This window comes from Bubalus bubalis, chromosome 8 (assembly GCF_019923935.1).
Source record: "Bubalus bubalis isolate 160015118507 breed Murrah chromosome 8, NDDB_SH_1, whole genome shotgun sequence".
NCBI lineage: Eukaryota > Metazoa > Chordata > Mammalia > Artiodactyla > Bovidae > Bubalus > Bubalus bubalis.
The window spans coordinates 5,365,958-5,383,835 of NC_059164.1; the positions used below are offsets into that span (position 1 = coordinate 5,365,958).

Sequence of the window (17,878 nt, forward strand, 5' to 3'; positions counted from 1 at the left end):
CCTTATAATACAACTAACTGCCAACTTCTCTCTATTTTAGAAATGGAAAATGAAAACTGATATGACTGGGTATTTACTGCAAAAACAGCAAAACACAGAAAAAGTATTCTTCAAATCTTTAGAGAAAATGGCACAACTCTTTAAATGCCCTAATCTCTGTTTGGAACACTCCAGGTTTAACATAAACCAAAGGAATAATCGTGTAAAGGACTGGAAGCACCATTTCCTTTGCTAGGAGTATACAAAACTAAATTTTAGAACAAATCTTGAATCTTTTTCAGGCCAACTTTCACCCTCATCTCCACTCCCTGACACCTTTGTCTTCAAAGAGCCACTATTCAAATTGAGTGTTCCACATAATGTTAAGGGCAAAAAGAATAGAAGAAAATGAGGCTTTTGTTACGTTTGTTACCAGCATAGGGGATCAGAGTACTGACTGGCTGTTCCTCCTACAAAACTTTTTGGAGATGCCAGCCCGGCGTCGGGCTTTCGGCTTTGTCTTTGGGACAGCAGAGTATGCCTGGATCCTCAGTGTATCATGTAAGATGTCCCTCTAGAAGCCACCTAAGAGGAATGCAGCGAGGGGACACAGAGGACCAGAGACAACGAAGGGGTCTCTTTGCACCTTCTGGGACGTTTACCATCCAGCGTTTCTGACCCTCTTATCGCCTCCAGCCATGGTCTACAATCTGGGGATGGGACCCTGCTTCCTCTGGCAGGACCCACTTCTCCTTCAGCTCAGGCTTCATCTACCAGCTGCTACCACATCCTGGCCAAGCCAAAGGACAGGCTTCAAAGGGCCAAAGTTTTGTTTTTTAATAGTTTTATTGTTGTCATTGTACTCAGATTTCAGAACAAAACTATGTGCTTAAGGGAAATGAATTCAAATAATCCTGAAAGGGAGAAGATGAAAAACCAAATTCCCCACCCTCTCCCCTAACCCATCCCTGCCTTCCACCCTCAATCTTCTAAGAGGAAGCACACATTTAAAATAATCACTCCAGAATTTTCCTAAAGGGATACACAGGCATGTGGAAAGTGTGTGTGTCTGTGTGCGCGTGCGCGTGTGATGTGTTTTCATTTTAAAGGATGGATTCACACTTTGCAAACCATCCTGAGACACATTCTTCTCACCTTTACATACATCTTTGATGTCTTTCCCCATACCTCTGTTCCTATGGTCCTTCCTGCTCAGTGCTGTGTGAACAAGGGCATGGCGGGAACCAACTTCTCCAGTGTCAGCACCAGGCTGCAGGGAGCATCTCTGGAGACTGCCCATGCCCATGGGAGAGCATGTCTCCACAGCCGACTCCCCCAACACAGCTTCACTTCCTACAGATATGGCCAAGCGTGCTGACTGATGTGCTGTCTACCAATGGCCCATCAGGTGCCTACATGCCACAGCCAAAAAGCCAAGCGTTGGCCTTTACCTCACAGCCTGGAGAGTTCAATGCAGACTCTCTAAATGACAGGCGTGGCTGGGACAGTGCCGTGGTCTGCAGCAGGCCATCTTCAGGTTGAGAGAACTTGAATCCCCGGTCCTGCATATCTCCTAAGAGCAAGCAGGCAGGGCTGCAGCCACAGTCTCAGCCCTGGGCTCCATCACCAGAAGGGACAGAGTCCCAGGGCCAGAATTGAGTCATAACTTGGAAATCGGTGGCGACATGCTGGCCACTCCCAGAGAACCACATGGGCCATTCTAGTACAGAGGCTACCCAGGATTGCCCGCTGTCCTGAGACTGGAAAATATAAAATACTGTGAGCCCGACTGCTGCCGACACGTCCAAGTTCAGGGCTAGCCAGCACGGGTTTCCTAGGACTGTGATATGGCGCTGGGCAGGCTTGGCTAGACTGGCTGGAGGTCCGCCCTCCCCGGCCTCACCCGGTGGGACAGTGTGATCTGGCTGTGGGCCTCATCTCCCATCTCCACAGACCCAGGGCTGTGGACCGTCCCCAGCCCTGGGTCTCCTGGGATGGTAAGAGCTGTGTCCAGTATGGCTTGGAATAAACACATGATGATGGGAAGTGGTGTCTCCACACTTAACAAGCATTCGGGATTATTCCCCAAACTTTGTTTTCCAAGCTGCTTTTTCCTTTTGTCCCTTCCCCCTCCTCCCTCCCTCCCTCTTTCTTTCTCTTTTTAAACGCGTTTGTTGGCCTGTGTTTGGGATCTAGGGGAGGTCAATCTGTCCTTTTTCCTTCCCAAGAATATCAACATAGACTGTATCTTTTCCAAGTCGTTTTGGGTGTAACAGGAAAACTCGTTTTCTCTTGGAGAATTTTCTAAGCAGGCTGTCACACCTGGATAATCTCTCAGCACTGAAGTGAGACACTGACTCCAAGTCCATCTTGTCCTTTTTAGCAGGACAGCCTTCTTCCTCGCCCACCATCCCATAAGCTCCTTGGCTTTGCTACCCAGCGAAGCCTGGACTCCCCATATAGGTCAATCACCAGTTCTCACCTGAAACTTGGGACATGTCTTGACCCTCGTCAGCGTCCATGGTCCTTGGATTATCTGAGAAAACAGAGGAAGGGATTTTAGTTGAAAGCAAATTACTCCTAAGATATGAGAGAGAAAGAGAGATAAAGAAGGCCCGAGCTATTTAACAACAAGGCTATCTACCAAGAAGAATGCATTTTCCTCTTCACACACTCTCTGGAGTATCAGACTGGCACAGACCTTGATCCTTTTAAAAACGGCATTACAAAGATTTATAAAAATATCATTACAAGCACAGGAGGACCAAATTTGTTATTTATTGTTAATTTCCTACTGCATAATAACCCAAAATGCAAACTGACTGCAACAAAATTAAGCAGAAAATTAAATGGCCCTGGGTCATTGTAGGCACAGAATTCATTCTCTTGGCTGATCCATAGTTATGTTCTTTCTAATTTACTGAGCATGCATCGATGAACCTTGAGTCAGCTTGGTGACACGCGTACAATCAGCAATCAAAAAACGAAGCAATTTGCTGAAGAATGTCTCATTTACCCAGGCAGGGCTGCATAGCTGAGCCGCCGCGGCGCTCCCCCCATCAATAATAAATACACCTCCAGCCTGGCAGATGGGCCGCGCCGCCGCTGGCTTTGTCCCCCACTTTTTCAGGCCCCTGCCTCTGACTCCTCCAGACTCTGACGCGAGGAGAAGGAAGGCCCACAGTGGCTGCCACACCAGGCTCGGAGAGCGCCCAGACCTTGCTGTGGGCAGACAGACAGCTGGCTCCTCGGAGCAGTGGGAAAAAAGAAAGCTAGCCTTTGGAGCTGCCTGCGGGTGGCGGTGGGGATCACTGTTTGTGGCCACCATGAACACCCCGGGGAGAGGCCACTTCGGCCAAGCAGGAGGGCGGGGTGGGCTGCGTTTTTCACTCAAGGCCCCAGCCTCCACCTCTCAGGTCTCTCGGCCTGCGCCCCTCCCCACCAGGTGCATCTGGAGGCTCTGAGGATAAGAAAGCTGGGGCCCAGCAGCAGGTGAGCGCCATGGAGTCTGCTCATTTATGCTCTGCTGGACAACCCACAGGAGCATCTTCCCCGACCAGCCACCAGAGCCTGTGTGTTGACTTGAAATCAGGTTGCTTCTTTCTGGGGGACGCCTCTGTCCCTCCAGTCCAGATGTGTGAGTGTGAGCTTTCAGGCCTGTTTCCAGCAGATGCCTGCTCTGTGATGGACACTTAGACAGCCTGACCCGCCCCGGGTCTGAGCAGACGAGGCGTGTGTGTGTGCGTGTGTGTATTGTGTGTGTGTGTGTGTGTGTGTGTGTGTGTATAACAGCTCTCACGGTGCCTTTGGCACACATACTCTGAGTTTCAGTCATGCTGGTATTGGTCACAAAGAAGACATGGATGATCGGCCCTGTTCTGGATGCAGATGGGTTTGCATCTCTTTCTGCAAGCCATGGCACGACTCTGGGTTGTGACATGAATTTCCAGGGCCAGTGTGGGCCTTAGGGGTACAGTTCATGACCACAGAAGGGCAAAAGGATCCATGGCCCACATGTGTTTCAGCCCCAAGATGAGGGTTCACCAAGAAGCAAGGCAGACAAACCAGCTCGAGAAGCAAACCTGAGACCAGTCTGTGTGTACGCGTGCAGTCACTTCAATCACATCCCACTCTTTGTGACTTCATGGACTGTAGCCCGCCAGGCTCCTCTGTGCATGGGATTCTCCAGCCAAGAATACTAGAATGGGTTGCCATTTCCTTCTCCAGGATTGAAGACCTGGGACTGAACCCAGGTCTCCCATATTACAGGCAGGTTCTTTACCAGTCTAGTGCTTAGTGTTGCCAAAAACCAACGGGTCCAAAGTCTCACATCCTTCTACAGGAAAAAACGTAAAACACCTATGATTTTTCTGAAACTGTCCAAACAATTCTATTAATAAAGAAATAAGACTCAAAGGAGAAAAACCTTTGTGTTTGCTCTGCAACATTAATATGAGATTCAGTTTTCTGAAGACAAATGTAGTATTTTAAGGTGAAACATCACCAACCAGTTCTAAGGTATCCCCGGATTGATAGGGGAAATGTATAGTAGACAGACGGCTTCCCAGGGAGCTCAGTGGTAAAGAATCTGCCTGCCAATGCAGGAGGCACAGGAGGCGCAAGAGACCAGGATTCGACCCCTGGGTTGGGAAGATCTTCTGGAAAGGGAAATGGCAATCTACTCCAGTATTCTTACCTGGAGAATTCCTTGGACAGAGGAGCCTGGTGGACCCCAGCCCATGGGGTTGCTCAGACATGACTGAGCACGCACACGCAGCAGACTGTGGACAGAACGCGAATCTTGCTGCAACAAATACTACTCTAAACTCCCAGTTTTTATCATGTTGACTTTGAACTTCTTTTTTTCTATGCAAGTGATTATATTTTACAACTTTTTAAATAAAGGCCAGTAAATGCCCATACCTGAGTCGGTACGACCCGCTGGAGGAGGGCACAGCAACCCACTCCAGTGTTCTTGCCTGAAGAATCCCATGGACAGAGGAGCCTGGAGGGCTACAGTCTACGGGGTTGCAAAGACTTGTACCTGATTGAGTGACGAACACACTTTTCCACTACTTAAGACTACTACATTTTTTGTGTGTGTGTGTGTATACACACAGAACTTTTTAGAAAAAGAGGACACTGAATGTACTGCAAACAAACTGTTGTAAAATATTTTCTTCATCTAATACTGTATGTATCTTTTTCATTGACAAATGTGCACCGACATTCTCGTTTTAAAGTTCATGCAGTGTTTGATGGCAGCGATTGATTTCATCAACACCCAACTGTATTTTCAAGTAATTTCTGAAAAGGAAATTATATAAATAATATATAATAATATATATATTATTATATATGATATAATTATATTATATATTATATCATATATAATAAATAAAAGGAAAAAATGTTTCCTAAAGCCCAGCTAGGTGATGGGTCCCCAGCCCAGTGCTGCCAGAGAAGGTGCCTTCCAGCTGCTGCAAGGATCCTCCAGGTTTCTTGTTGGGCAGGATCTATCCACACCACACTGCCCCGTGTGATCAGTCCTTTCCGGGGGGAGATGTGAGGACAGGTCACGCAGCAGCGAGAGGATGCCTGGGCCTGCAGCTGAGGCCCAGACCCGGCTCTGCTGTGTCCATGTGTCCCGACAGGGCAGAGAGAGGGCACCTCCCTGAACCCCGCCCTGTCTTAGCACCCCTCGGCAGTGGACAGTGGGCACGGTGGAGAGCAGACCCCGAGAGCAGAGCACCCAGGATCTGTGTTGCAGGCCTGTCTCCATTTTCACGGAATGTCTGCATGGAACTCTGTTAGCTCATCAGCCTCACTTAGCCTTTCAAACAGCTCCTCAACCAGGCCTGCATGGACCCAGTCAGCCAGCCTGTGGTCCGCACCAGGGCTGGAGCTGTACCTGGGGGTCCCCCATGCTTGGACGAATGCTCAGCTGTCACCATCGTTTTGAAATTCCTAAGAATTAGGGCACAGTCCATGGCAGTCCTGTGATTCCATGGCCTGTCTTTCTGACATCACGAGGTGGGAGGGTGGGGTAGTTTGACAAACTCCCTCAAACTTCCTCAAGATCTAAATTTGCATTTCTTGGGACTAAAAAGTAGTAAGGTTTTTTTTTTTTTTTTTTTTTTTTTTGTAAAGGTGACTTTGCTCTTATGCAAAGACCAAGAAATAATTTGACAATGGAGAACTATCTGAAGGAGAGGAAACACCAGCCCCCACCCCAAGACCTAGCCACCAAGGGGGACAGTGAAGTAACCCCACCGCCGGGAACAGGCACCACCCAGGCACTGTGCTTCTCTTTAGACACGTGGAAGCAGTGTCCAGTGTTGAGTGCAAAAGGGATTCAGGCTTGGTCCGATCTCAGTACAAAAGTTGGCCGTCAGGAAGAAGCGTTCATCCCCAGAGTGACTTAACCCCACATTTTCACAAACCTGCACCTAAGCCCAAACCAAGCACGGCAGGCCTGTCCAGGGAGACACCAAGGAGCTCTGCCATCTTCTGCTCTGTATGGGGAACCCAAGTGACCCGAGGCTGCAGCTCACATACAAACGAAAGAACGCAGCAGTGTCAGTAAATACCTGTCACCGGGTGCTTCTTACAGACATGAATGCTTTTATTGTGCCTCTGGAGCGCGCAGTCCTGAATCTCGCACATGGGGAAACAGATGCAGAGATAAAGGACAGCCAGCGTGACAGGCCGGTCATAGGCCGTCCCTCCAGGAGGCAGAGCAGGAGTCAGGCCCCTCACTCGTCCTACTCCTGCTGGGACGGGGTCCCCAAGCCAGGAGCCCCGTCTCCCCCGCAGCAGCCACCCTCTCTGAAGCTGGCACAGGACGAGTCTGGAGAACGGGGGACGGTGGGGACCACACACAGAGGCCCACTGCACCTCTGCGCCCAGGCTCCCAGGGCCAGTGGAGATGGAGCCTGCGGGGGACAGCGAAACCTTCGGGAAGCCCCCTCCTCGACCTCAGCTGCCTTTCCTCCTTCCCACCCACGGGAGCTGGAGCCTGGCTGCCTCCGAGGAGAAGCATCCAACAGCCCTGGGCAGTTGCGGCTTCTGGGCATGTCTCCAGGACAACTGGCCCATTCCTACCCGCCAGAGAGCGAGCAGCCTGGACAAAGGCTCAGCCAGAGCCGGGGATCTTGCGGGGGCTGCTGCTCTGGGGAAAGGCCAGGATGGTCCCCAGGCCCTCTTAGCCTCCTCACACCCCATCTCTTCTTTTCTCTCTTCCTAGCACTTGCTCTGAGATGACAGGACTTTCCCATAATCCAAGAAAGCTGAGTCTGGATTAATGAAGTCAGAAGTAAAAGCCAGATGCTTGTCAAGAACCCCAACTTGGTGACCTCCCAAAGCACCCCGATTAAAGGCGGTTAAAGAGTTGAGTTCATAGCCCGCCAAACGAACTGTGATGAACCACAGATGGTCCCTCAAAGTCAGCCCATTTGCTGGGAGCACACAGTTCTTCTCCAAACTTTTCAAAAGACCATTCTTTGGGGTTTAAACAGCATACACTGTTTTTCCTTTTTTGTGTGTTTCTGTCCAGTAATATTTCATAGCATTTCTTGAGTACCTTATATAACGCCAGAAAAAGAAGGTAAAGGAAAGGACGTTGGTGTTAGTCAGCCTTCTTGAAGGAACTACCACGTGCCTGGCATTTAGCTGCTAAACCCCACAGGCGTGGACAGCAGCCACCTCGTCCCCTGTTCCATCTGAGCGCCCGGCAGAACGTCCAGGGCCGATCGGGTTTTCAATCCCCATCTGCTATGTGTGCGACTTTAATCCTTACATCTAAACTGTGTTCTTCTGATACATGATCCACATTATTCTTTCTATTTTATAGACGAGAAAACCAAGGCTAAGAAAGAAGTGTCCCGCCCAAGGTCTCACATCTCAACAGACAACAGAGCTGAGATGTGAGCCCAGGACCACTCAGGCAGTGGTCCCCAAGTTTAAAAGTACAAATGGACCAGAAATGGGTATTACCCGTATCGCCACAGAAAATAAGCAAGCTCTTGGTAATACTTTGCAATTAAGGCGAACTCCATGACAAAACTTCTACAATACAGTTAAATTCTGGTTATTTGGTCAAATGGATGCTATTGATTATTTTCCTCCCTGATGAGTGAGGTTGCACTAGAGATACCTTTGGGGTTATTTCCTTATGTTTTAAACAATACTTATTTTGAAGGGGGAAACAGGCCAAACCTAAAATCTATTTAAGATGCGTTAGGTCACAGACCTCTTTAATAACACTCATTCTTCCTGTTGAGAGAAAGTCTTTTCATCTTCAGGCTGGTAGATTTTATTTTTGAAAATCTACCCTACTGCTGTGAATTACACCATATCTTAAAAAAGGAAATGTTCCACGAGAAAGCAAGGGTAATATGCAGGATCTTTGTGTCTGATTCCGGAGACCTTAGAGGTTTCCCTAACAACTTGACAAAACAGATTGGGAGAAGCTAACAACTTCAGAGTCCTCTTATTTCATTTCTGAGTCTTTTCATTTTTTCAAAATTAGCTGCCAATCTACACGTTTTCATGATTATTCCACAGAGATTAGGGCTGGCACAAATAACAATGAAAAACAAGATTTAAACAGGATGGCAGGGAATACAATTTGGCTTTCACACCCTCCCCCCATATTTAACTGAGCCATTCACACACACACACACACACACACACACACGGACACTTTTTTTTTTTTTTTAACTGAGCCACAGAGAACTCTTCCTCCAGCGGTTTGTTCTACTGTGAACCTGCTTTTTGAGGGCAAATTAGCTCCCATGTGCAATTCTGTCCTCACATTTTTTTCCCCCCCGAGGGGCAGGAACTGATATGCAAAAGAGGAAGGGTCAGGGGGAACTCAGGAAGCCTTTTCAAAATACAGCTGAAAATCCTGCTGTCTGAAAACATTCTCAGCGAGGAAGGATTGAATACAGAACGAACAGAACCACGAGGCTGTTTGTAAAAGCCATCACGGGGCCACCTGCCTAGAAGTGAGGCCAAGAAAAAAGACGTGAGACGTTAGAAATCGGAAAATAATACGGCAAATGGAGCTGGGGACAATCTGTGCTTTCACAGCAGCTCCGGGGCTGGGTTTCGAGCGGCCCAGGAGAGGTCCCCGCGCTGCATGCCCATCGTGTGTCCGGGTCCGCTCGTGTGCCCCGCTGTACACTGGCTCTCAAACCGCTAACAGGAACTGCTGTTTATTCAGCAGCCCCGGAGAGGCAGACACTCCGAATTTACATATGCTTTTAGAGGACTTTTCCTGATGCTGGCCCTCATCAGAGGCCATTTCCTAAGTAGCTTCCTCAAATATAAATGGCCTTTTACACTTCATCACTTAAGTAAAAAGGCTAACTTTAGAATCATTTTCTTCTACCCTCGTCCCGATTTTAGAAGCCTTCATGCTTGGCCAGCAACTGTGCAACGAAAGTGACACCTCTGTTTTTTTAAAAAAAGCAGGAACTGGGCCCAAATAATGATTTACAGGGATATTCTCAGAAGTGCTGACCTCTTATCCTCACGAAGTGAAGAGACAGAGGAGCCCAGGGAGAACTTTTGTGTTCCTATTATTTTCAAAGATTTTTTTTCTCGTTTTTTATAAAACAGATAAGCACAAAGTTACTGATAGCTAAGTTACTGTAACATAAATTACAGATAAACACAAATCTGAACTCAGTTTTCACTCAGCAAGGTAAGATGCTGGCATAAAGAATACATACAGTATCTCCTCTTGCCTTCTTAGTAGTGAAGCTATCTTAACATACCAGTATCACTTTATGTGGACGTGAAAAATTCAAACTTAATACTGTACATGGTAGAAAAAATCCACTTATATACCTATAAAGAAAAGAAAGAAAGAAAGTGAAGTTGCTTAGTTGTGTCCGACTCTTTGTGACCCCACAGACTGTAGCCTATCAGGCTCCTCCGTCCATGGGATTTTCCAGGCAAGAGTACTGGAGTGGGTTGGTGTTTCCTTCTCCAGGCTCCTCTGTCCATGGGATTTTCCAGGCAAGAGTACTGGAGTGGGTTGCTGTTTCCTTCTCCAGGGGATCTTCCCAACCCAGGGATCAAACCCAGGTCTCTTGCATTGCAGGCAGACGCTTTATTGTCTGAGCCACCAGGGAAGTCCTATAGCACTCCCCAAAATATACCTGTCATACCAAGGTTTCTACAAATGCCTCTGGACTTCTTTTTAAAGTTATATGTTATTTAGACCCAGGGAAATACAATTACTCTAATCCCCAGGAAGGTCTGGTGTTTACAGCCCAGACATACCTATTTATCAACAACAACTGAAAAGCTATTTTTTATTTTTCTATTGAGGACACCATCCCAGTGCTGCACAATCTTTTTTTCCTTTTTTTTTTTTGTATTTAGAAAACTCACTCCTACCAAGCTGGTGGGGAGACTAGAGCTACAAATCTAGAAACAGAGAGAGAAAATGTGTTCTAAGGCAGCTTCACAGGGTGGCGGCTCCAGAGAGGAACGGGTGTGAACATCGATGGTTGACTCTCTGTGTTATGGCCACGTGGTTTCTAAGCTACTGGAAATTCGCCCTGAAGGACTTGCATTCTGAGCTCAGTTCTGTTCACAACATCCCCAAATTATCAGTTGTAATGATTAAGGTTATCAGCAGCAATGAGTTAAAATGAAGCAACTTCTTACAAAGATTCTTTAAAAAATCATCTCTATTCACGTTTCAAAACCATGTTCAGAGCATACAGAATGAAAAATAAAAAATCTGGCTCCTTAAATTGTAGCAACTTCAGCACTCTTTGGGAATTTACTTTGGCTTCCCCAACCTAAAACGGGTTGGCTGAAGTGAGTTCAGCTGTGTCTGAGAAGGGTTAAAGGAATACAAATGTATCAATGATTTGGCAAGTGATTGCTATGGACAGTAAATATGATAATCACTGAAAAGAATAACATTTGCTATTCTGAATAGGCTCTTTAGTTGGACCAAATTAGCAAAAAAAGTTCTAGATTTCCATAGTATTCGACGATGGACAGACAGCTTAGATGTCCTATAACCCAACATAGGCTCCCAAGGAAAAAATGCCCCACACATAACAAAGTCCATATGTACACATGCTCCCAGTGGGCATCAGGCCCAACCAGGACTGCCTGTCATCCACAACCTTTAGCCCACGAAGTCCTCATGCAAACCCAGGGGGTGTGGGGGTGTCATGAGCAGAACCTCACAGAGGCTTACAACTTCCTCGTTTTCGGCCTACAAAAATCAGCACATCTTTATTTAAAATCAGGCAGAAAATGTTCATATCCATCAGGGAACCAAGTACAGGAAAACTCTTAAACACTACAGTCAGATTTTTCTGCAGCCCTTAAATGAGCTTATTTTCAATGTTTTTTTTCCCCCCAGTAAATTATCGTCTTTTACAAAAACCTCTCTGCTCTATATTAAACTGAAAAGTCTTGAAATTCAGGTTAAACATACACAAACTCCAGACAGAAGTGAGAAAACGCAGGTAGAAACGCATTAGAAATTCCCCAATCATTTTTAAATGGTAATTAATTGCCTTATCTCTTAACAACCTGCAATAATTAGCAGTATGAGTTTTAGTTTAATGAAGTAGGATACACAATTTATCAATGTTTTCACTGTGGATCTCTCTGAATATCACTTTAATTTTCTGCCCGACACAAAACTCAGCACAAGGAGGAGGAAAAGGTCACTTTTTCAGGCTCAAAGTGGGGCTCGCACCAGGGGGTCGCTGGCTCTTTCTAGTTTCCATTAAAAGCACTGGAGTTCATCAGAGTGCTTCCAAAGTCAGTTTATAAAAGATCAATCCCTCATTTTCATTTCTCCTAAAGATTCTAGATTCAACATTTTCTCCATTTGGACTAAAGAGGTATCTTACATGCTATTTCATTTGCTCCAAGAGCGCCAGTGAAAATCTGATGTAACAATGAAAATTTACCCAAAACCAATGAATCTGTATTCACCACAGGACTCCTAGCTTTAGAAGAGGGCTCTAAACCAAACCATCTTGTTCAGTTTTAGCCAGCTTCGTACTACCCAATAAAGCTTTGGAGTGTCATTTTACCATGTGAGCTCAATAATGGAGGCCAGAAGTCTATTTCAGTATGTGTAAGGTCGTTTACAAATTCTTGATGCAGTTCATAGTTATTTCTGCAAATACCACACACATGAGAGACAGAGGCAGAAAGGAAGGAGGGAGAGAGGGAAAGGAAGAGACTAAGGAACAACGCTGGGACCCCCGCACACTGCACCCATCCTCAACAGCCCCCAGAAGACCCGCACCAACTGCATGTCCAATGGAGCTAACTTTTGACGCGAATGTGGCAGGAAGAGAGTCAGATTTCCTTCAGCAGTGACTTGATTGCTGAAGAAAAACGAACCACTGCACACTTGAATGAGAAAAGATGAAGAAGGCGCTTTCCCACTAATTAGGACCCATTTTCAGCAATTTGTTAAGCCGTGGCCCTGCTCCGTGAGCCATCAGGAGGTGGAGTAGGGGACCCCGAAAGCAGAGAGAGCACATGGAAGGTAATGAGACTCTCCATCACCCAAGACAGTCAGTGGGAAGCCGGCAGGGGCTGGGGGCACAGGCTACCCCGGGGAGGGAGGAGAGTGCACTCTGCAAGTACCCATCTGTGCAGAACAGCAAAGAAACCAGTGACCTCACCCAGAAGCCTGTGCCCCCCAGAGACCCGAGGGGCGGGCCTTACCCCCAGTCCTACCTTGGAGGCCTGGGGCCTTCGGAGCCCCCTGGACTCAGCCACCTGGAAGGGACCCTGTTGCCTCCTTCGCCACCACCCTCCTCTCCTTCCACTGGGGCGGAGAGGAAGGTGGACCCATTTGCCAAATATGCAAAAAAGGAGGGAAGATGGTTTTCTCTCAGGAAAACACAGGCAGAAAGGGAGCCCGTGCTTCCTGTCCCGACCAAAATGGGTTCAGAGATTATTAGGACGTCTGACTTGGCGGGCTTGAGGTAGGTGGGAGAGGGACCTCTTTGAGTCACCAGGCATGATGGGCTCCCCAGAGGCAGACAATCAGCCCAGAAGAAGAGAGACACAGACAGGCTGTGACAGGAAGGCAAGGGGCCCCCAGGCCTGGGACTTGGAGTTTTCACCATTTTTCATGGTTCATCCCCAGGCACGTAATGGGAGGCACCCAAAGCATTCACCCACCTGTTCATCACAGCAAAATAGGAGAAGGAAAAAAGGCTGGATGGAAGGAACAAGGCCATTTGCTACAGAGAAGTCTGGGCTGCCTCCCCACCAGGCCCTCCTCAGCAGTGGGCCCCCTACACACCACTCACCCAGGACAAACCAAAGCAGGGTGAGCCCTGGGCCCTACCCACCTCTCCTCTCCAGCGTGCTCTGCAAAGCTCCTTTTGTTTGCTCTGTTTCACTTGTAATCATGCAGCATTTCACTTTTAATGTTTCATAATGTCTTACAAATATTTGTTAGAATATCATCAAATGTTTCAAAACAGTGTCAAACACAAGCTATTAAAGCAACAACACTGAAGATGGAAGGAGCTGCAGAAAGATAAGCTATGGTGTGGAATCACTTATTAAATTGCCAGAACAACATGCCTAAGTCTCTGTGGGGAAAAAAACAAACAAACAAACAACAGTATGGGCATCTGGTCAACCCCATAGTAAAATCAGTTTGGTTGCTGTTGCTTGAGTCTGGTTTGGGGGGGCCCACGTCCCTGATGAACTCCATTCCTGTCTCCTTCCTTATCTGGATTTTAAGTGTGTGTATGTGTGTGTGTGTGTGTGTGTGTAAGGCCTATGCTCTGAAACACAATCTGCCCAAGGTCTGGATCACATGTGTGCACATGTGCCTTTTCTAAGCAAAACCAAAATGATTGGTCTCAAGGTGTCAACTGGATCAACGGTTCTCCCCTTGTCAGCCACAAAGAATGGGTCACTTGTCGCTTTTACATCTTGTGTTTTCTCCCATGAGATGGACTATGTTACACACGCGCGCCTGAGGGCTCTTCAGACACAAATAGACCGACACCAGGCAGGGGCTAACGGTAACTGTCGGGGCAGGAGGCGCAGCATCTCAGAGCCACAGGCGGGACTCACACAGTACAGGAGCACCCGAAAACGCAGGTAGAAATAGCAGCAATGAACACAACATTGTAAATCAACTATATTTCAATACAATTTTAAAAATAGTATTTTTTAAAAAGAAATAGCAAAGGCTGCCCCAAACAGCTGTTCCCTGTGAACTGGATCCACTGACGTAAGTGCCCATTCAAATAAGACAACAAAACCAAGAGTTATGTTGTAGTGAAATTATTTCATAATTACAAAGATCAGAGGAGGGAAAAGGAATAAAAACCACCTCTGAATGCTTCTGCCCTTGACCAGTTCTGGGTTAACTGCAAGTATGTTAGGCAGACACACAAAGAACTGGCATCATTGATGCTTACATTCACCATTCCAACTAGGAAAATCTCTTTTGTTTTACTAAAAGGTAAAAATCAAACCAACCAACCAACCAAGCCAGAAAGGAGGGTCTTTATTACTCAGGTCAGGTGTGTTTGATTGTTAAAACCCTTTCCCCCCTGGCCTCTGTGTCTGCCCATGCTATGCGTACGCTCTCTGTGTGTCTGTGTGCATTCTATCACATAATGTCTTTATTTCCTGTATCTATTAATACACACGTAACCGTGAAGGATATACACAACACGTGTGCGGGCGGCTTGGCAGCGTTTCTTAGCAATGACATGTAGTAGACAGTGTATATATGCATCAGGTTCTCTTAAACTTCCAGAGTTTGACATTTATGTCGACACTGACCCAACATGACAGACACACATCCAAGCCAAGGGGAAAGCTCCCCAAACTACAGAACCACGATCCTTAGACTCTAAGGCTCCAGTGAGGAAGATGCAGTGGCCCTAGCAGTACTGGCTGCAGGCCTCTTGGCCAGGAAATTGGCTGTGATCTTAATTTTCAACAAGGGAAATGGCTGCAAGGAAACCACTAGTTACCTTCTCTCCGGAGACTTTAGACAAACTTCTCAAAAGACCCAAACATAACACACACACACACTTGTATTCATGGACCTTCGATTCCTGTGAGACCGTGATGATGGGCTTTTATTGTCCTGATGCTCCTGAATTTTGGAGGATATGTCATTTCCCAAGATGCAGTGCTTTAATTAAAATACTGATGAATTATAGAAGCCTGGTGGAGTTTCTGAAACTCCTGCCTTCAACTATCACCATGAAATGGGGATGGGAGGTAGGGCAGGGAAGGGAAGAAAACCAGACGGTTTAACTCAGTTACATCTTTTGGTCTTCAGCTCTGGGGACTTTGAGGCTGGGAAATACATTTTTTCCCAGGTAAAAAAAATATAAACATGTATGATCATGAGAAGTTTTGAAACTGAATACACTACATCAAACCCAAACTGTACAGAATTTTTAAACACGGCCTCATTATGTGTATTTGTGCACACAAATTATTTTTTAACACTTTCTGTATAACCATGATGTAGGCAAGTCGTCTTCTGGTCAGAGATATTTGTGACTACTTAAATTTTAAGCCACGTATACAATAATTTAATTTCTTACTGAAACAATTCTGACACATACAATATACATTATACTTGAATTGTTCCTTTCAAAATCCCACATAAAAGATGAGTCCCAATAATCTCATCAAATAAATATCTTCCAACAAAGCAATGAATTCAAGAGGCTTGGACCTTTCCTGTATGCCTCACTCTCCTCTCACCTCAGAACCAAAGTGAACCAAGTCTTAAAATCACTTAAATTTCCATGAAAGTTTAAACGTTATGCATATTAAATATTTTAAGCTTCCTTTTTTTTTTTTTAAATAAACTTTCAACAGAAGTTGATCTGATGGGTTAGGAGATATTTCTTCAACACCAGTGTGTCTTCCCAAGTTTAAACAACTGAACTACCCGTTGGGGTGTAGGGTGGGGAATTTGAGTGTGGAAATTGAGGGAAGAACAGAGGTTTGACATTCACTCCGGGGGGGCTGCAGCCAGGGAGAAAGGAAACCGCATTTGAAAGCTACACTTGGAAGTGCCAGATCAGACACGCGAATCGAATCCTAACCCTTTTCACTTCTCCAGATGTCACACCCCGTGCCTCCAAATCAGAAGAAAATTTAAAAAAATCACACCTTCTGGAGATTCCATAGGAATCACCAAGCATCCTAATTTTTCAAGCCTATTTCAAAGACAGCCCCAAGTAACCTGACACCTTTTGGCCGAGCGGTTTCCTAATCCGAGAGCCAAAACTGCACTCAGCAAAAGTATTACCAACTTTTCAAACCGGAATAATTCCTATTCTGCAGAAAGCAAGTTCAGATTCAACCTAATTATTTTACAGTATAAGCAAAAAGCTCTCGCGTCAAAAATAAGAAAAGAAAGCTCGTTATGAATGACTTTATAAAGGCTGACTTCCGTGATCTCACTATAAAAGCGTGGATCGACTTAAACAAGATCACGTCCTCCTCCGGGGGACAGAGGGGCGGCTCACAGCGTCCCACGGCCGGCCTGCCCTGCACCTGCGGTCACAGCACGAAATGGCCACGGCTTTGACGAAAGTCAGCGCTCCCACCGTCCCCAGAAAGGAGAGGTGGACCCGAGCGAAACCAGGACTCACAAATGTGACCGCCTCCGTCTTTTCCTTCTTTCCTTCTTTTCAAATCCAAGTTTTTCTACGGACATTCAGTCTGAAAACACTCACGTGGATGTGTGCGTCGCACTTTGCAGGTCCAAGACTGATCCTCAAGCGCGAAGAGTAACCTCGGATCCGAGCTCGCCCGGTGGGCCCCCTTGTCGCGGCCAATCGTCCCGCCCCGGCTCGGCTGCGCTCCGCGGGGACCCAGGACCTTCGCCGCAGCGGTTGCCGGGGCGCGGGCCGCGCAGGCACTTGTTAGAGCGCCCGGCTTGCTCGGCTGCCCAGCTCTTCCCAGCTTTCTTTCACAATGACTTCCTGAAGTTGCTCACTCTCATTGTTCCCCATTTCTCCGCCGCGATCCCCACCCCCAGCCGGCCGCCACCCGGCTTTCGCGCTCGCGGCCGGTCTGCCCGTCCCGCGTGCACAGCGCCGCCCACGGGCTGCGCACCTGTGCCCCGCGCCGCGCCCCCGCGAGCCAGCGCTCAGTCACCTGCGGCCGCTTGCTCCGAGCGCCCGGGCCCGAGCGCGCGCCCGTTACCCGCGCTCCGCAAACTTTGTGGCTGCGCGCCACACCGGTCCCGGCGCGCCCTGCCCCGCCGTTGCCTCGCCCCTGCCTCGCCCCGCGTGCACGCTCCGGCACCAAACAGGACAGAAGCGAGGAGCGGGGCCCGGGGCGTGGCGCGAGCAGGACTAGGAGAGGGACTGAGACGGGGAGCGGGACTGGACGCCGAACCGGGCACGGTGCGGGACTCCGAGCGGGACTTGGAGAGGGATTCCGGTCGGGGCGCGCCGCCCCAGCCGCCCGTCGCCCGCTCACGCGGCGCCGTCCCGAGCGCAACTCCGGGGCAGCGTGCGCAAACTTTGGCGCCGCGCGGGGCTGGACCCTGGCCTGCCCCAACACAGGCGACGAGGGAAGCGGCAGGCACGGGCCGTACCTGCTCGCGCAGCCGCCCGCTGCATCCCGCTCGCCGGCACTGGGCCCGCTGGGCGCGCCGCCGCCACCCCGCGCGCTGCGCGCCCCTGCCCTCCCCGCGCCGCCGTGCTTCCTCATCCCACCGCTGCCAGGCATAGCCAGAGGGTCCGCCACCGCGCCGCAGGACCCGCGCTTAACCCCTGGGGGTCCGGCGCGGATGGCGTGTGGAGGACTGCCGGATCTGGGGCGTCCTCCCGGCGACCGGCAGCCTTGCGCCCCGGGCCGCTCGTCGGGGCACCCGCGT

The 17,878-nt window shown here is 48.2% G+C and overlaps 1 protein-coding gene across 18 annotated transcripts in view; it reads right to left on the reverse strand.

Moving 5' to 3' along the window:
- Positions 1 to 17,678, reverse strand: part of IKZF1 (IKAROS family zinc finger 1) — a 119,475-nt gene extending 101,797 nt beyond the window's left edge. For 7 of the 18 annotated variants that reach the window (XM_044946405.2, XM_025290803.3, XM_025290798.3 and 4 more), the window contains exons 1-2: positions 17,597 to 17,653; positions 2,462 to 2,515 (exon numbers count right to left, since the gene is read on the reverse strand). In XM_044946405.2, coding sequence (XP_044802340.1) covers positions 2,462 to 2,515; positions 17,597 to 17,621 — 79 coding nt within the window. In that variant the 5' untranslated portion in view covers positions 17,622 to 17,653. Of the gene's footprint in view, positions 1 to 2,461; positions 2,516 to 12,720; positions 13,143 to 16,727; positions 17,560 to 17,596 lie in introns of those variants that run through there. The other 11 variants (XM_025290796.3, XM_044946406.2, XM_025290802.3 and 8 more) reach the window with 10 other exon arrangements.
- Between the last annotated feature and the right edge of the window lie 200 nt (positions 17,679 to 17,878).